At 43.3% G+C, this 19,081-nt stretch overlaps 4 protein-coding genes across 5 annotated transcripts in view; 2 read left to right on the top strand and 2 right to left on the bottom strand.

Annotated features, from left to right (window-relative positions):
* The first annotated feature begins 39 nt into the window (after nt 1–39).
* On the top strand, nt 40–4,612 carry Ints2 (integrator complex subunit 2). The gene is made up of 5 exons (XM_071702416.1): nt 40–447; nt 632–2,724; nt 2,894–3,098; nt 3,184–3,490; nt 3,656–4,612. The coding sequence occupies exons 1-5, from the start codon at nt 164–166 to the stop codon at nt 4,106–4,108; spliced, it is 3,342 nt and encodes a 1,113-aa protein (XP_071558517.1). The 5' UTR covers nt 40–163; the 3' UTR covers nt 4,109–4,612.
* Ap-2sigma (adaptor protein complex 2, sigma subunit) lies at nt 4,611–6,162 on the bottom strand. Its single transcript, XM_071702430.1, has 4 exons — nt 6,003–6,162; nt 5,502–5,651; nt 5,257–5,430; nt 4,611–5,068 (listed from the first exon to the last, which is right to left on the bottom strand). The coding sequence occupies exons 1-4, from the start codon at nt 6,003–6,005 to the stop codon at nt 4,967–4,969; spliced, it is 429 nt and encodes a 142-aa protein (XP_071558531.1). The 5' UTR covers nt 6,006–6,162; the 3' UTR covers nt 4,611–4,966.
* Nucleotides 6,163–8,995: 2,833 nt separating this feature from the next.
* Nucleotides 8,996–16,664, bottom strand: LOC139770579 (beta-1,3-galactosyltransferase 5). 2 transcript variants are annotated; one of them, XM_071702618.1, is made up of 3 exons: nt 16,048–16,664; nt 14,642–15,721; nt 8,996–11,751 (listed from the first exon to the last, which is right to left on the bottom strand). In XM_071702618.1, the coding sequence occupies exons 1-3, from the start codon at nt 16,178–16,180 to the stop codon at nt 11,657–11,659; spliced, it is 1,308 nt and encodes a 435-aa protein (XP_071558719.1). In that variant the 5' UTR covers nt 16,181–16,664; the 3' UTR covers nt 8,996–11,656. The 2 variants fall into 2 exon arrangements, with proteins under 2 accessions (XP_071558719.1, XP_071558728.1); XM_071702627.1 differs by having other exon boundaries at nt 8,996–15,721; nt 16,048–16,663.
* Nucleotides 16,665–16,681: 17 nt separating this feature from the next.
* Cadps (calcium-dependent secretion activator 1) overlaps nt 16,682–19,081 on the top strand; it is a 48,741-nt gene continuing 46,341 nt past the window's right edge. Inside the window, exons 1-2 of the mRNA XM_071702444.1 lie at nt 16,682–16,994; nt 17,358–17,439. The gene's annotated coding sequence lies outside the window, so the exon portion shown is untranslated. The remainder of the gene's footprint in view (nt 16,995–17,357; nt 17,440–19,081) is intronic.

The following is a 19,081-nucleotide window of genomic DNA, read 5'->3' on the forward strand; positions in this document are numbered from 1 at the left end:
GAGTATACCCGTGTGTACCCGGGTGACGTTTCCGAACGCAGCCCTACACTCGTGGCTCGTGGCTCGTGGCTCTTGCCGTGAATGCCGTGTTGGCGTCGTACACAACGGTTTCTCCCGTTGTGTCGCGAGAATTGAGGGGAATTGCGAGGAAATTGAAGGCGAGATGTATGCAAACACACGCGTGTCGCCGCGAGTATTCACGGCGATACAGAATGTCGACATCATGGAGCTGTCGTTGTGCTCGCACAAGGAGATCAGGCCCATCCTGCCGTGTTTGGTTAGGATGAGCCTCATCTCGCCGTTGGACATAACGAAGGAGTGCGTGGAGGGAAGAAAGCAAGTGTTGACAATATTATCCGGCATCGAATCCGTCAATTCTATTATCGCTCTGTTGTCTATCGATTTCCACGCCCTCGAGATTGACGTGCGACAGGAGCAACAGTTGAGGTTAGAACACGTAACGCATTCCACCTTGTATATACGCGTTTTTGCACATCGAACTTGAAGTTCATCACTGAAGGGCGCCTCGTTGTCGAATCCTTTGCATCGCGACGATTCAAATTTATATTGTTATACGGTTTTCGCATTTCGAGGACGATTTTGCGCTAACGCTCGCCTGTTTCTTTCTCAGACAAAAGCTCGGCAGCGTACAACGGGACAGCGTGCTGGCGCAGTCTCTGCAGAGCGGCTTGGCGCTGGAGTTTGAGCGCAGCGAGTCCATTCGTAGGATCAGGCTGGTACTGAGTGAAATCCTGTTCATAGCGTCTCAAATACAAGAATTGCAAAAGAATCAGGAGTTCCAGATCAGGCAGTCCGATCTGTTTGACAATGCAGTCTACATGGAGGAGATAAGTTACGTGATCTGCATTGCTCTCGCTGAACTGCCAACGTTACTATCCCTCTTGGACATCGTGGAGACCCTCTTGCATGTCAAGCACGGTTCCGATATTATCTGTTGGATTGTCGCCAATAGTCCGGACAGTTTCTCAGAGGTATGCGCACATCTGATCGCTAACGGGGAACGACAGGAGGAGTCCGCGTTAGGCAGGATCAGGACACAGGCGATCACGATGCTGTGTCAAATGAATCCGAGCCAAGCGTTGGCGATCAGGGCCAAGTGCGTGGAACTGTGCCGGATGCCCGCTCTGGCCATCACTCTGAGCCTAGAACATGAAAACGCAAACAGCTCGCAGCCCGAGAGCGACGTGGTCGCATTTGTGTCCGGCTTGCTGCTTGGCAGCGATCAGCAAGTACGCTCGTGGATCGCTATGTTTATCAGGAACGGACAAAAGCGCAAATGGGAGTCCCAGACTGCTCTGCAGTCGCTGCGGGAGGAGCTGCTCAAGCGACTACAGACGATCGCGTCACAGAGTACGGACAGTCAGTTGGCGGAGTCGCAGGTCGTGCAGGCAAGCGCATTGCTCAGGCTCTATTGCGCTCTGCGAGGTATCGGTGGTATTAAGTTTCAGGACGACGAGGTTGCGATGATCGTTCAGCTTTTGACGTCACATCCGCCACCGTCGCCGGCCGGCGTCAGATTCGTGTCCCTCGGCTTGTGCATGATGATAGCGTGTCCTTCTCTGATCGGACATCACAATCTGGAGAAGCGCAGCATCGAGTGGGTGCAATGGTTGGTACGCGAGGAAGCCTACTTCGAGAGCGCGAGCGGCGTTACTGCGAGTTTCGGCGAGATGCTACTGCTGATGGCGATACACTTCCACAGCAATCAGTTGTCGGCGATCTGTGAGCTGGTCTGTGCCACGCTCGGCATGAAGATACCTATCAGGCCTAATAATCTCACGCGGATCAAACAAATCTTTATGCAAGAGATCTTCACGGAACAGGTAGTCACTGCTCATGCTGTCAAGGTGCCGGTCACAGCGAACCTGAACGCCAATATTCCCGGCTTTCTACCAGTGCACTGCATTCATCAGTTGCTGAAGTCACGGGCGTTCGCGAAACACCGGGTGCCCATCAAGAATTGGATATACCGACAGATCTGTGCGAGCGTGCCACCGCTGCATCCGGTTCTACCGGCTCTCGTGGAAGTCTACGTGAATTCTATCTTGATGACGAACAACAAAACGTCGGAGCACACGAACAAACCCATCACCGAGAACGAGATCCGCCAGGTGTTTCAGAACAGCGTGTTCGGGGCGAATTTCGACTTCAAGAAGAATCCCGTTAATGTTATGCAGATAGACGCCGATAGCATGGACATCGACGCGTCGAAACCTTCGCTTACCTCCCAGTTACTGTTGCTGTATTATCTCCTGCTCTACGAGGACGTAAGACTGTCCAACATGCACACCTTCATGTCGCAATGCAGAAAGGTCAAATCGTACTCGACGGAGTTTCTGTCCGAATTACCGATCAAATATCTGTTACAATTGGTCCAGCGGGATCAGATGAACTATGCCAGCTTGTTCTCGCCGCTTCTTCGGCTGCTGGCCACACATTTCCCTCATCTGTCTCTGGTGGACGACTGGCTCGACGATGAGATGATTAACATAGATTCCGCCATCGCGAGCTACGAAAGCACGAAAATTAGCGAATTTGCGATCATCGAGGCATTTAGCCACGTCAAAACTTGCCCATCGAGAACCGGTAGATTATTGAGGCAACTGATGACGCTAAAACCGACTGAGATCTGGCCTCACGCTGAATTGATAATACATTATTTCAAGGATATTCTCAACGAGCAGGTCCCTAGATATATACAAGGTACATTGTTTTAATAATTATTTAATTATTTAATAAGAATCATCTTATTTGCGTTTTTTAATTAAAATCCATGTCCAGTATACGTTAATTATTCCACGTGTTATGTAAGAGATTTGTATATTAATTATATTATTAACGAAGAACTTACAGGAGGCTGTTCTAATTTCAGAACTTTACAAACAAGTGTGGCTCAGACTTAATACTGTGTTACCGCGTTGTCTGTGGGTTCTCTCCATAAACGCATTGCTAATAGAAAATTCAATAGTGAAAAATGTCTTTTTAACACAAGACAATATTGTATTAGATCCGTTGCAAGTATTGAGATGTGACACGAGAGTTTTTAGATGCGCGCCGATTTTATCCGTAATCCTGAGGTAAGCCGAAAAAAAATAGAGTAAACAAATTCTTTAAATTACTTTTGTAATAAAAGTAATAAAATTATTTTTTAACTGTTCGTAGAATTTTACAAGCTACGTTGGCCGCTTCGCGATCTCAATTATCCAGACATATGCAGGATAAGCCTCTGACTGAAAAAATCGGACAGTTGACGAGCGAAACGGAAAGGGAAGATTTGAGAATAGCTTTGGTGGCGGGTCAAGAGAGCGCGGCGGTGCAGATTTTATTGGAAGCATGCTTGGAAACGGAAGAAGACAGAAAAACTCCCGGACAAATGTGGTCTCTTCGGGAAATACGAAGCGTCGTATGCTCCTACCTGCATCAAGTATTCATAGCCGATCCGTCTCTGGCCAAATTAGTTCACTTTCAGGTATTACTAATATCTTATAATTAGTAACATAAATTATATAGAATAGATACTATATTATAAGGTTTATCTATTTCCCTCATCATTTAACTAATCGCCATCTAAATATAAAATTCTGATTAATTTCGATTTATAATACATCTCACGATGGATATTTTTTTTCTACAGGGTTATCCACGAGAATTGCTCCCGATCACGGTTTCTGGAATTCCATCTATGCACATCTGCCTCGACTGGATTCCTGAATTATTGTCGCAGCCCGAATCAGAGAAACAAGTGTTCGCCGTTGACTTGGCTTCGCAACTGGCGATTCAGTACGATCTGCCGAAGGCCCTGAGTGTTTCTCGATTGGCAATTAACACCCTGATAACGCTTTTAGGCGTGTTATCCGCCGAGGATCGAGTCATTCTCTTCATGCCAGTGTTGTCGTCGTTGACGCGGATATGCTTGGCTTTCCCTCCATTGGCTGAGGATATCACAGGATTGTTACTGCAACTTGGCAGAGTCAGTACGGCTCAGGCAGCATTGGGTGACAAAGCGGCGGATTTGTTATGTCAAGAAGTGAACACAACGTTTTGCACGCTACTACAGAAAGCTATATTGCAATCGCGAGTTTACTGAAGTGCAACTAGTTAGCTGTAGTAGAACTGTTAATTATCTTGATAGTTATAATGTGTTATTTGTACATAAATCTATATTACTTATTCACCATTGTAAAGCGACTTTTAACTTTGTACTACTTTTTTTAAATCGTATAATTGTCGAAATATCTTTGATACATTTTGTAGCGTTAATAAGACTGTGTTGTTCGACCATCCGTCAAATGACGAGTATATCTATGATCAAGTCAAAGATATGTGTACCATTATTAATTAGTAGTTTTTTTTATTGTATCATCTTTTTTTATATACGGGAGTACTGCACGGTCGCGTGTGTATTTATTTTGAATTTAAACATAAGTACAAAAGAATTATATGTATATTGACTCAATGTCCCTTGTCTCTTATAGAGACAAAAGCAATTTCTTATAGTGAGAAAATAAATTAATATTTTCTATCTTCTATACTGTTGTGAGAGAGAGAGAGAGAGAGATGTGTAACAAAATAAAGAGAGACGTTTCACGTATTTTTCAGCATGTATTATTTACAGGATTTATTATATTGTACTTAAAACACAGGCGATATACTTTCTATCTTTTCTTGCGTCTACAACGGTTTGTCATGTTTTGAGCGCTGTTGTTTTCTTTTTCACAAGTCATAACGCAAAAATCATGTAGAAATTATCGTACATCTCATTTTCTTCGTAAAACAAATAATTACTGAAGATTATCTAAATGATATCGTTACATAGAGTATTTATGTACGTGTCTTACGCGACATAATCTACACGATAGGGATGCATATTAAGACGTGTTAGACGTATGTTACATATTCAGATCATGCATTTGTTAACACACAAAGCTGGAATTAACGAGCTCGTTTATTCCAAGGAATTTAACATCAAGAGCTGCTTTAGCACTTTAGTTTGGCTCGTCTCTCTGATCTCACCTGCTAAGAACATTTCGTCTACAACGGTGTACACCTAAAATACAGTCATCATCGTAATTATCATCAAATAATGTTACAGCTGGCAACTATAAAGTAATAAAATTTCATAAAATTACATTTAATCAATTGAAATAAAGGAATTACTGAGCCTCGCAAATTTCATTGGACTCTCGTAAGAAAGATGTAACAAAAATATCCATCAGAGAAGGAGAGGAATAATACCTTGTAAAAATTAAAGACTAAATCCAACTCGCATACATTGTGGAAGTATTCGTTCAACACCTCCACGAAATTATGTATTGCTTCCAAGTAACAGAGATTGTTGTCGTTAACATCGACGCAGATGCAGAAATATAAGCCTGCATACCGCCTGTACACTATCTTGAAATTGCGAAACTGAAATGTACATAATTTGACATTAAGTACGTGGCGTGTAATGCGAGAGAGCGGTGCCTTGTCAGACCAACCTCGACAAAGTTTGTATGCTTCGCATCTCTAACGGTGACCACCGCATGAACTTCCTCTATCAACTTCTGCTTTTCGTCATCGTCGAAGTTCATGTACCACTTGGCTAACCTAGTCTTACCGGCCCTATTTTGTATGAGGATAAACCGTATCTGTAAAGAATAAACATTTCAAGCTTAATCCTCATTTAGATATTGTTAATTCAATCATTCGCACTATAATTGTGAATGTAAGATAATTATCAAAGATATGTTTCTTTATTTTTCAATAGGCGACTTTCATGCAATGTGAAGGCAACATTATAATCTATTACTTTTTTTTTTATGATTGAATGTTACATATTACATCCAAGTTTGTCAAAAAGGTCGTTCAACCACCTGACAGAAGTAACGAAACGTCAAATAAGCGAGATGACATTTTGGAGCATATTTCTTTTTATGTGTTCTTATCGACACCAAGAAGAGATATTAATCTGATTTAAAATTAAATATTTTTACACGTACCATCTTGAAAATTGATTTAGCACTCGACGAAATGTCCTACAAAATTTGAGTAAACATAAGATTTTATCAATTCCCCGCCCACCGATCACGAATTGTCACGAATGTATAACAGCGGCTGACAGCGGCCACTTTGGACTCGAGATATGTATTCGCTGGGAAAACAACGCCCTCGCATAACTCTTATTACAAATCAAAGGACCACCGAATGTTGATAACAGTACTTAAATGATAATCAAAATAGTTTTAGACTTATTATATGTCGATAACATAATCAACAGACAGTAAGTTATCGACGTAATATTCGTAATTTTTAGCATAATATAATTGCTTGTCTCCTACAGTAAGATTATTCTAATTGTCAAATATAAAGCATATGAATAAAGTACATGAAGAATATAATCAGCTCAAGACTTCTTAGGGTGCGTTCCACACTTAACCGCAACGCTCGTGAGCATCATTCGTCCTTATTTAACATTTGACAAATAAAACGAGGTTGAAATGATTCTAAGAACGTTGCGGGCGTTAAATAAAACGCACCCATAATGTCTGCTGCTTTAAATTTAGGCTACTCGCAGAAATTTCAACTTTATTCCTTTTTTTGTTTTTATATATCGCGAATAAGACTGTCCTTCACATGAAATGATAAAATGATAAAATATTACTCGCGAATCAATATACATATAATAATAACGTTTAATGATAATAATATATATAATTAAAACGAAGATATTTATACAAAATAAAATATATGATATGTCAAGAAGTCAGAGAGATTTCCCTTCGCCGTTAATTCGCCGTCGTCGAAGGTGAAATATGCTTTTAGTCTAATTTGTCGGCAGTGATTGCACACGCTCAACTTCCCGCTCATTATCGGGCAGAACGGCAACGGCAACCGTTGATTCCTAGAGCTAGAGGGAGGAACGGCCACGGTTGCGCGACGAACGTCAAATATTAATTTTGCCAGGCGCGCACTATGCGCAGTATTTGCATTTAATTACCGCAGTTTGCGCAAACCGTGCCGTCTCTCGCCTCCTCCTTTCCCGCGTACCATCAGGCTTCTTTCTCTCCTCCTCCGTCTCTCGCATCCTCCATTTGCAACCCTTTCTTTCTCATTTCGAGACCGAAGCAGATCCCGATGCTCCGTTGCTCATCCGCATAATCACTCGGAGGGAATTAATGCCGCTGGTTACGTAACGATAAATCGGAGAGATCCACGATTGAGAGACTTGAGAATCTTACCTCAGACTCGCGCGACTACGAGAGATTTCGGTGAAAGTAGCTTAGGATCTTGCACTTTCGGTCGAAGCTGAGTTAGTTTTAACGTGTGTCGAATGGTAAAGAGATACACTTTCTACGTAACATTCAACGATTATACTCGGCTTTCTTATAACATCGTTTATCACGTTTATATAGCACCGCGAAGAACAATTAAACAGAAAGAATTTCTGATATTATATTCATATTAATATTCAGGAATTCGCGCACAGCATGAAATAATAGAGTGATTGAATTGAGAGACGTAAGTCACTCGCGAGCGATTCGTTCGAGAGTAAAAATCTGTACAAACGTATAATTTCCTCGAGTTTTTCTCTTTCGAGAGTGAATCTGTCTTTCAGATGGAAAGACGCGAAAGGCGAAAGGCATATCGAACTTCGCGGATTGTTGGAAAGGTACCGATGCATAACGCAGAACTGGAGTTACCGCTTTCGACTGCGACGAGTAATGAGTAATCCTGAAATTTTGTCTTCTTCACGGGATACGTATAATTTAATTGACATTAATTTTTTAAAGATAAATGTTGGAATTAGAAGATGTATGGATAATAAAATAATTCATTTTAAAGATGCTTATTAACATTATTATTATTATTAAATTGATTATAAATCAATTAGATCAAATCAAATAGAAGTGAAAAAATGGTAAAAAGGGTCAAGTCTAGTTAATGCGGCGCGTGTATTTTTTTTATTGTAAATATGAAATTAATATACATCATCAATATCACCAATGTGGGCGTAATCTCTTATGTCACCCGAGCAGTGGCAAGTGCAGTTTCCAATAAAACACGGACATCAAATTGATATGATATGTATTATTCCCCAGTTGGTAGGCCAGAAAGTAAACAATCAGCTGACCTCATTAAATACACCTCCATACCGGAAACGCTCCAGTTTTAAATATATAAACTGACTGACAAAAAGAATGTTAAGAAGATGTACACTGAAATTCGTATTGGAACATCTGGAGATCAATAGTGTTATAATCTATATCGAGCGTTATAATCGAATCAGATCCTGAATAAACTATGCCAACTATGGCATTGTTGGAAGACTCGACAATCCATAATCGACAAGAAAACGAACAAGAACGAGTAATCCTGACGTGATTCCTTCGCGAAAGTTATACACGCGACATAAATTGCTCCTCTTCTGCCCTTTATATTCGCGCCCCGCTGCCGAGCGCAGCCTCGTCTTGTGTGTTGACTGGCCTGGGCACTTAGGATAATAGAATCATATGAATTGTCGGCTCGTTACGATATCTGACAAAACGCCGCGTCGCGCGGCTCGCGAATCTCGACCGTTTTAGTCCTTTGCACCGGCGAGCGTATTTACGATAGCGATGACGCGACGGGGACGTTTATAGTTTCTTACGGGCTAACACGATGATTGCGAATTAGATGAATAAATTGCAACTGAATTACGCAACTAAGCTAATGCAACGTTAATGCCTCGGAGAGTTCTTACCTTAATTCCAATCATCGTGATTCAATCGCGACGTTGAGTATTAAAAGGATTGCGCAAATTTCACGCTACGATTATTTTCCTTGCAGGAAAATCCTCAATCCCGGATACGTCCGTTGACATAAAGACCAAGATTTACTGCCTGGAGAATGTGATAAAACATATAGATCATATTTTCAAATTATAACTGGATCGACTTGATTTTTTTTTTACCTCTGCAGGCGGGACAGGATAATTTAAATAACGAGACGCATAAGTGAGTAAAGAATTTATATTTATATCTCCGAACGACGATATATTGAGCATCTGTCACATCCGAGTGGTACAATATAAATATATCGAAATAAAAAATACATATTCGAAGTCCCAAAACTTCGCGGTGAGAAGTGACGCGAGCGTTAAATAATTGGAAAAACGCTCGAGAAGGCTGCGTTCGTTTCTTGAGCTCCCTCTGTAAGCGATTTGATTTTTCCCACCGCATTCGCGCTACTTAAATGCCAACAACATTCGCTGATCGCTAAAAAGTGTCAACGAAATTGCGTGTGAAATCAAATCGCCTCTTGACGCGCACTCGCGACTCGCGCGAAATGTGCGTGAAATGCGGATATATCGATTATCGCGTTTTCTACTTCTATTGCCTCGCAACTTAAAACACACATAATCCTACGATGATGTTCCAGGTAAGGAAACGGTCGTGTCGCTTCGCGGGACACAGAGCATGGATCTCGCGTAAGAGACACGAATAAGATTTTCAATGTCAGTGAAGATCGTAGTAAAATATTCTCTCCTCGATCTGACACGAATTAAATTCTACGTAGCGTTACAAAATTTCTCAGAGTATAATCTCTGAAGCTATTGATAATGTCTTCAAAACTCTCGGATCTCTCACTAAATTTTGTGGAGTATTTAAAAATAGTTGGGACGATTGTACGAGATTTTGCTCGGCAAGCTACTATAAGGTCAGAAGTTACAGTCAACTCTTGTACGTCCGGCGCACTTAATTCACCCATTCGTCTTGCTTTCGTTTCGCAATGCGAATGTTAATTTCATTGACATTGTTACGTCTTAACGCGCACCGGATGTGTCCTACGCGAATTGCGTCGCCGTACATTTCGCAATGCGACAAAAGCGTGGCGAACTCAAGAGATGACCGTTTGATTTCACCATTTTAGATCATAATATACCATAATATAATTACAATATCTTTTCTCATATACCTTCGCCTATAAATAAAAATCATAAAACGTTGTAATAATCGTGTGCGATTGCGCAAACAGGATTAAACTAAGTGCGATGATTACATGAAATCGCTGCGGGAAGGTTTGCTTCTACTTTACTCGTAGAAACGTAGTAAATAGAAATCGGAGCGCGAAGGAATAAGCCAGGAAAGACTTGAGGCAGATAATAGGCGCTTTAATTAGTCGCCTCGCGACTGTGCTGGATAACGAACGTATAATAATTAGTCACGTATCTACGGACACTTGTATGGTGTGAGCACGTACAAAAATAAAATGCGAATTATTTAGAGTAAGGGTCCCCAACCTATGGCCCGCGGGTCGAATCCAGCGCCCGTGAAATTTTATCCGGTCCATCCAAAAATTTCGACGTTATATATATTACAAAATGTCTCTATTTTTAAATTCTTTTATATTATAAAAGTCTGACGCAACGACGACCGCAGACCCAACCGCAACAATTTATAGGAGCGTGTACGATAAGAAATTATCGTACACGATACGATTCTTTTTTCTCTTTTCTTCTTTCTTCTTTATATATATATACCGTTGCGCCTTTGGTTCTGCGGTTTGGTCGTCGTTGCGTCGGACTTTATAATATAAAAGAATTTAAAAATATAGACATTTTGTTCCATATGATTTCCAAAAATAAAACTTATCCGGCCTCTCGGTCATTACAAAAATTTTGATGTAACTCTTTTGGCAAAAAAGGTTGGAAACTCCGAATTTAGGGCACTTAACTTAGCTAGCCTACCGGCTAGAAACAGAAAGAGAGAGAGAGAGAGAGAGAGAGAGAGAGAGAGAGAGAGAGAGAGAGAGAGAGAGAGAGAGAGAGAGAGAGAGAGAGAGAGAGAGAGAGAGAGAGAGAGAGAGAGAGAGAGAGAGAGAGAGAGAGAGAGAGAGAGAGAGAGAGAGAGAGAGAGAGAGAGAGAGAGAGAGAGAGAGAGAAATGGAAATAAATTATCTGTCGCACGATCGCGCGTTAGGGCCAAAGCACATATGACAGTCGTAGTCGTGGACGTAAGTAACGCACAAGCTTTGGCGTATCCTGATCTGTCAGGTCGAGGACTACGACCGTCGTATATCGCTACGCCATGTGCTTTGGCCCTTACGAGTGCGCGACAATTGTTATTTCCGGATACGCAATTACAACTGTTATCCGCGCAATTACAATTGGTATCTACGAATGATGATCGTGCGACGTGCCTAGATCGAGAGAACGCGTGTGTATGTGTGCGCGTGTACAATACTGCGTACAATCTAGAGTATGTAAGTACGTATACTACGGTGCCGGAACTGTAACCAAAGGGGTCCTAACACGAACTTTGGGTTTAGAGAACGTCGAGATGCGGGCTAATCCCGCGACGATGCGGAGCCCCAGGCCCCAGCTCGCTCGTCGTTACTCTCCGCGTAGTTTCAGCGAGAATCTGTCTGCAGATCGTGCAACGTGCGAGACCACTTATTCCGACGTCTCCGCGCTTTCTCTAAACGAGCATGTGCATCCCGCGTGAGTGAAGTCATCTTCTTCGGCGCGACGACTTATGACTCACGCACGGTCTAATCATCTTTGTTCCGTCATTTTTTGCGTCACTCGCAAGGTCGATCCTGTGCAAACGTCATTTGTCTCCTCCCGGCGAACGGACTAGGAGGCACGCGATCCCCGATCGCGTCAGGCATCGTCTTATCTCATCGGGTGTCGGAGTCTCTTTGTATTTTTCCCTCCGTGCAGAGGATCCTGCCTCACGATCGGGGACGGCGCGACGGTCTTCTTCGGACCTGAACGTAAATTATAATTACGATTTTGTTGTGCGGTAAAAAAGAGTCTCCCTTCGCCCCGCACGCACCTCAACATGTCAGCGAAGAATCATGCCAAGGACACAATTGGAGTATTACGCCGCGCGCCGACGAGCGCGGCGGAGCCTTGGCCTGATCTTCGGGGCTCATTAAATCGCGACAATACGCGCGCGATTTTTCTCACGGCGTTTCTCCGAGAGAAACCGACGACGTACAGCTGCTCCTTCGCTTGTCCAACGACATCGGAATCGATTTCGACTTTTAGAATTCTGAGAGAGAAAAATCGTTGCGCGATCGAGGGGACGCGACGTTCCCTCTCGTCCTTAGAGAAATGAACAAATGCGAATCCGATCTGTCTCGCAAAGTGATACTGTACAAACCCAAGCTATCGATTAAACCTACCCAGATCGGTTTAGTCGTTATTGAGACACTATAATCTAAGCGTCTCTATACTCGACGGTTCGCGTACAAAAACACGGTCTGTGTCCCACTGCGCGTCCCACATTTGGTGTAAGACTCTACTGTGTTTCTTGATCTCTTTAAAAAATCAGCGTTCATTTTCACGAATTATTTCGTTAGAATGTTACCGGGGTAATTTCGATTCCTCGAAGAGAGCGAAAGACGTTAGAAAAGCTAAGGAGCAGCGTAAAACAAAGACGACAATAATAATACGATAAAATAAAATAATACATACACACATACATACATACATAACACATACGTATACGATAAAATATAATACGTATTTTTTTTTAAACGCAGCGCGCTAGGAACACAACACGTGTAAGTCCCCAGACGCAATAAAATATAAAACTACAGTTAATTAATGTGAGCGGTATCGGCGTGGACGGGACAGCGAGATTACGAATGACGCAACGGTTCTCCGAAACACTAATAAAAAAAATCACTATCAGAAGCATCAATAAAAAAATATTACAAGTAAATAATATTTATATAAAAATAACTTAGAGAGCAGTAAATTTATACTTAATAATACTTAATAAAAATCAAATCGTATTCATCTAATATTCGTAGGAGACTCGTTAAGGACTCAACGACCGAGGATCTTATCAGAAAATAATCTCTTTATCCCGTCCATCCGGGAATCTCGGTCGACTCGACCGGCCGCCTCCGGCGTCGCTTCCTTTCTTTCTTCTTTTATATTTCATCGCGCCACGGGGCCCGAAAATCTCTCGTAATCGTGCCTCGGACGTATGGCACCGGAGAACGGAAGTATAGTACGATACTTCCGCAGGATACGAAAAAAAAGAGGCGATAACGAGAAACGCGCCTCGCCGAATGTGCGCGCGAGGAGAGGCCGATATCTCGGGCGCGCCAGTACCCGCCCGCGTTATCGCGCGGCATATTATCCAGACGATGACTAGATAATATTCGGAGGGGGAGGGAAAGGGGGAAGGTGAGAGGAACGAGGTGGAGGGAAGTCGCTCCGGGGGCACTCTCCATTCATCGTGACACATTTATTTCGCATCTCGGACACAGTATATATCTCGGATGAGCGGAGCGCGGCCGCGCGCTCTCGATTGGCGCAATGACGCGGGACGCGCAATAATCGCGCGGCGCGGCGACGGGATACCTATGTATCCCTCTCGCCAACGGGATTATAATTAACGTAAACCACGCGTTTCCGCGAGCACGTTTCACCAGCGAGATATCTATCCGTACTTTGTCGCGAGCGGGGCTAATTGAGACAGACGGTGGAGCGCGATAACGATTAGATTAGCGATTACGAAATCTTTCGGATGACACTGGAATGGGAGATGTTAAACTCCTAATGAAACGTCAAAAAGAAAAATCGTTCTCAGATTCTCCTCTTAATTGGGAGAAAGTACGTGATATCCGATACATCCTGTTAGATATCTACTTTGACCTGATTTATACCGTGGATCGGATGTCGTCGATGAGTACGCGTATAATCGCACGACGAGACCGCCGATTACACAAAGGAACCCCTTGGGAACCACGTGAACGGTAGTCCTCCTACGTTACGTTACGTTGTAAAAATATTGTCCCGCATTCTTTCCGTGCGCTTCTTTCAATGCCGGATGCGGTTGTCCGATTTCGTTCGGTTCTAAGTGAGGGAACGCTGCCGAAAATACAGAAAAATTAGGTACGTTTATTCGCTGGGAAACGTGCGACGAAAACGCGAGCGATCGTAATCTATTGTAGAACAGTTTAGCACCGGGACATGAAAAGAAAAGCCAGAGGTCGAGACCATCATAGAACCACTTGTGACTACCTTACGCGCAGGAGACACCTCTCTTCCTTCTCGAGAAAATAAAATTTCTATACGTATATATTACAGGGAATAATATTTTACAAAACTAATTCTACGATAATAAAAATATTTCTTTGGAATTCAGAGAGAGATATAAAAGATACAAAATAGAGTAGATTCTGTCTTCCAGTGTCCGGGGATCCCTCCAGGATGAAAAGTTATCACTTGCGTTCGACCTCTGTTAGGAAAGCCTGACTGGTGGACACGATTGGGTGCATCGTGTAAAAATTTAAGCGGCGAGATATCTCTATGCCGTTTCGCGGCACGCAATTTCTCGCTGTATTCTCCTGCGTGCGCCACTCACTCGCACTTGAACAGAATGATGTATGCGCGTGTATGTGCGCGCGCGGCTGTGTATATATATATATATATGTGTGTGTGTGTGTGTGTGTGTGCGTGCGCGCGCGCGCGAGGTCGTCAGTAAAACGACGGCTGGTTCGCTGGTACCGCGTCGCGTTTAACCGGCACTCGAATCGCATTAAGGCGGTAACGATCGCACCACTTGGTTCGCCAGGGTCAAGCGTAGGACCTTCGTCGCTTTCAGCCTCGCTGGTTATCTCTTACACTTACTCTTACCGTCGAGCAGCTTCTTCCAGAGATCGAACTGCTCGCTGTACTTGACCATGTGGATGCTGATGCCGCGCTGGATGTTGCAGGCGGTGTACTGTATCCGTTTGTTCAGGAACTCGTTGGCGTGCGAGCGTCGGATGCCGAGTCGGTGCGCGACGATGCCCGTGGTGAATACGTCCTCGAGCTTCAGATACGTCTGGTCCAGGGCGGCGTCGTACAAACGGCGCACCGTGTCGCTCGACAGCAAGTACGCCGGTCCGGTAGTGAAGTCCGGGAATATGGTCTGCTGGAATTGCGCTTGCGACACGTAGTACTTGCTCTTGCGATTCCGGATTGGCTTCCACTTTCTGGCCAGTCGGCCGAATATCACGTTACGGTCCTTCGCGTGCTTGTACACGAACGCCAGCAGTCGCGGCACGTTGATGAACATGTCGTCGTCGGTCTTGAGCAGATATTTTACCTTGGAGCAGTAGGTGTCCACCCACTCCAACGTCGAGATGGTCTTGAGCGTGAGATTCGAGTACGAGTCGAGGAAGCGGCCGCGTATTATATCGTTGTACATGTTCTGTTCCTTACGCAGGATCGTCTCCACTCTTGGATCGTGGGTGGTGCCGAGCATGAAGAGCACGCTCATGTCGCTGCGCTGGCCAAAGTGTCCCCAAGTCTGTCGGATTGCCGTTCGCGCCTCGAGATGGGTCGGCGCCGACATGACGATCACCACTAAATCCATGTTCTTGCCGAGGTTCGGGCACCGCTCGGGGATCGACACGGTGTGCCCGGCCTCGTATATGGCACGCGCCGAATCGCTGCGAACCACGATCGGCGCCGACTTGGTCACGTTGATAACTCTCGCCGTCTGAAGCTTCTCGTTCGTGCTCTGCTTCGAACTGACCAACGTGCTCACGGAAGACGACGAGGACAGGGACTGCGCGCTGGAGGACGTTGACAGCGTGGTGATGAAAATCAAAGAATTATTACTAGCGTTGTGCGCTGCGTACGGGTTCAGAGACAGGCCATCCGAACTGGAGTTTCTCGACTGGCTGAGATTCACGTGCGCATGAAGGCCGTCCTGGTATATGGAGTAACCTGGAATTCATTATATCTGGATAACGGTCAACTTACAAACAAATGGATCAAAAAAACTGTACAAAAATATTGACTACTGTGCTTGAGAGAAGTAAATGTTACAACAATACCCTTCTCTTATCCTTTGACAAAATAAAGTGTAAGAGAACTTATAAGCAACTTGAATTTGTAAATTAACAATTGACGACACAGAATCTTTTGCTTTTTATTCAATCGACTTCCTTTGATCAAATTTATTATTCTTTTAAGAAACAGTGGTAAACAGAAGAAGTTTAATAATTTCTCCAATGTACAAAGAGAGACATATAAGAATTATAGATGCTCACTGGTGTTTCGTGGCAAGCTGTACTGGCGAACATCATACACGGTGGTACGGTAATACGCGTAGAAGGTCAGGCCGATCAGCGCGAGGATCAGGGTCTGCAGAAAACGACTCCTGAGATGCAGGTAGTGGAACATGACGAATGCTTGCTCTGGTCACTCTTCTCTCTCTCTCTCTCTCTCTCTCTCCTCTTTTGTTTTCTTCGCAACGCGGAATCACCGGCGAGGACTATATCATCGTGTACGTCGCGCGGCGGACGACCTGACGGCCGTCGTCGCTCCCTCGTGGACTCCACCGCGGATCGGAGCACCACTACGTGCCGCCGTGCGACAGATTATTTCCATACTGCGCGCTGGGCCCCACTCGTCCGTCGTTTGCCCGTTTCCTCGCCGGGGATAGAGGGGTGGGGGGGGGGAAGGGGATCGCGGCCCTGGAGCCGCGCGAGTCCGTTCTGCGCCTCGCTTCCAAGAAGACGGGCTCGTCCAAACTTCCTCGCGCGTCACATCACACGAGTGCGGGTTGTCGCGCACTCCTACGCACTCCGACGTCGTCGTCGGCGGCGGTCCGGACTCCGGGCCTCCGGGGGCGCGCCTCTGCCGAGAGTGCCGAGTGCCGAGGGGAGATACACTATCGTCTTTCGTCGCGCCAGCGGGCGTCGCGACGGGCCCCACCGACGGGGCGCCGTTACCGTCGTTACCATCGACGGCGCGTCCTCTGTTTCCGTCCATTCCCGTCAGGTGACGTGGTGCATCTTCTATTATTGCGTATTACCGTCGGATGATGCAGCGTGCCTTCTACTTACTTTTATCCATCGCTGTAACGTCAGTTGACGCGACACTTTACACTGTTTACCGTTGACTGTTGGAATTTTGCGCGTCTGCAGGGAGTGCGAGGACTGCGAGGACTGCGAGTGCAAATATGAACAAGAACAATATTGTTTACAACATTGCAGTAAGTTTGGTCGCTTGCCACTACTCTAGTTATAAGACTATTACAGATTTAATTAATTAATTAATATTTCCAATAAGTAACACACGCTATCCATAGTCTTCGGTTCTGTTCCGAAATGATTCTTTATATGTGCCCGAAATGATTTTTTTATGAGAAACCAAAAATTAAAGAATAAAATATATGTCCGTTATGGAACACTTGAGCTGTCATGTTCTCGAAATATTTAGCGTTTTATAAAATAATTTTTTATAAACGTTTACGTATAAAAAAAAATGTCAGTAAAATGAGATTATAAAGTAGTACATAATAAATGTTGATGCCAAGCATTAAACTTGATTATAATCTTTTTTTTTTTATTTACAGTTGGAATTTTGCGCGTCTGCGAGGAGTGCGAGGACTGCGAAGTGCGAGTGCAAATATGAACAATATTGTTTACGACATTGCAGTAAGTTTGGTCGCTTGCTAGTGTTAGTTAATTAACTAAACATTAGTTTTTTCAACAATTATTAAGTTGCACTAAAAAAAGGTATAGCGTATTCATGTCAACATCAAAATTTTTTAATCAAGAATTAATTAAACTAATGTTCAGTTAAACTAACTAAAATGTTTAGTTGCACGTATCGGACTAAATATTTTTTTGGATTAACAAATTTTTTTTCTCAATGTGCGAACGTATTGATTAATTTTTTTATGTCTATTGAATTTGCTATTAAAGAGAGCTATTTCTTTTACATATGTAGAATTAATAAATGTTGATTGAGATAAACGCTAAATATAAGTTTGCGAAACTGTCTTCGTCAAAATGATGTTTGGGCGTAATCTTTTCGAAGGCAATTTGATTGAAATATTGAAATAAATTAGATAAATAAATGCGAAATATTAAGTATTTTGGCTGGATTTTAAATTAAATGTCTCAACTGAGACGTGAACTAAATTAGAGGGAATTAGATTAAAAATGACGAAATAGTTATTGTGTGCTAAAAATGATGGAAGTTGGAGAGAGATCTGTGAGATTTTAAAAATTTCTCGTATGCGAGAGGGTTGATTACGAATTTACCGAAAAATTCCGTCGTTGCTGGCGATGGTGCCAGATCATTCCGTATGCGTAGCTTCTTTCCGACTGTCGTTCATGTATCAGCATATATCCCACGGAAGCTTGTAGAACGCCATGAATGTTTAACGGTATCAGAGGCCGCATAACAGATGTATTGGCGTTACGTGCTTGAAATGCAATTCCCTCTTATCGCCGCTTTAAAAGTATGCCCCACGCGGTATAATGCCGATGCTCGAGTTTTAAAATGACTTCGGACTCCGATCAACTTAATCGATTAAATCGACCGACAGAATTGCCTCTGGCAAAGTTTCTAATTATATAGTCCGTCGTCCCGGGTCTCTAAAATCTTTCCTTCAACGTGTCAAGCGTTGACAGAAAAATTAGCATTTCTATTAGCATTTACAAATTACTACTTACAAATTAATAAGTTAATCGCCGTTTACGTTAATCGGACTTCGGTCGAAGTCACACGCCTATCAGATATCAGAAGCCGGTGGCTGTGGTTATCGTCAACGAGGAAACGTAGAGTAGTTTCACCCTTTTAACGTGCATAAGAGCAATTCTAAAAAAATATACCCTTGTTTTAATTTGTATTGCAACATATCTAAAGCTTATCAAACTTGTGTGTGTGTTTCTTTATAAGTTGTGATTAACGTGGGAGCCAAAGAAATCTATATAAAGAGAGGCTGATCGATAGTTTAACAATATCGCGCGTTACATTGAAGCGGATGAGGAAGAATGAAAGAAGGAAGATATCCTTTTCCGGAGACAATGGTTGTTTTGTTTCTCGTAAAAAATGTGCGTTCGCGAATTGCGAATTGAAACATCGCAGTCGACGATGCAAGCTTAACAAAACAGGGGAAATAAAAGGGATCGGAGTAAATTATAGATTTTTGCTGCTTGAGGAAGTTTGATGATATTTTAAAATAGTAATTAAGCAATAGCAGAATTTATCAGATCCGGATAACATCCGATCAAAACTATTTTCCAAGTTACACGTAAAATTATTCTCTTGCACGCGAACTAGCTGGGC

The sequence above is a fragment of the Temnothorax nylanderi genome, unplaced genomic scaffold (genome assembly GCF_030848795.1).
Source record: "Temnothorax nylanderi isolate EJ_2023f unplaced genomic scaffold, tnyl_v1.0 TNYL_tig0003_pilon, whole genome shotgun sequence".
Taxonomy (NCBI): domain Eukaryota; kingdom Metazoa; phylum Arthropoda; class Insecta; order Hymenoptera; family Formicidae; genus Temnothorax; species Temnothorax nylanderi.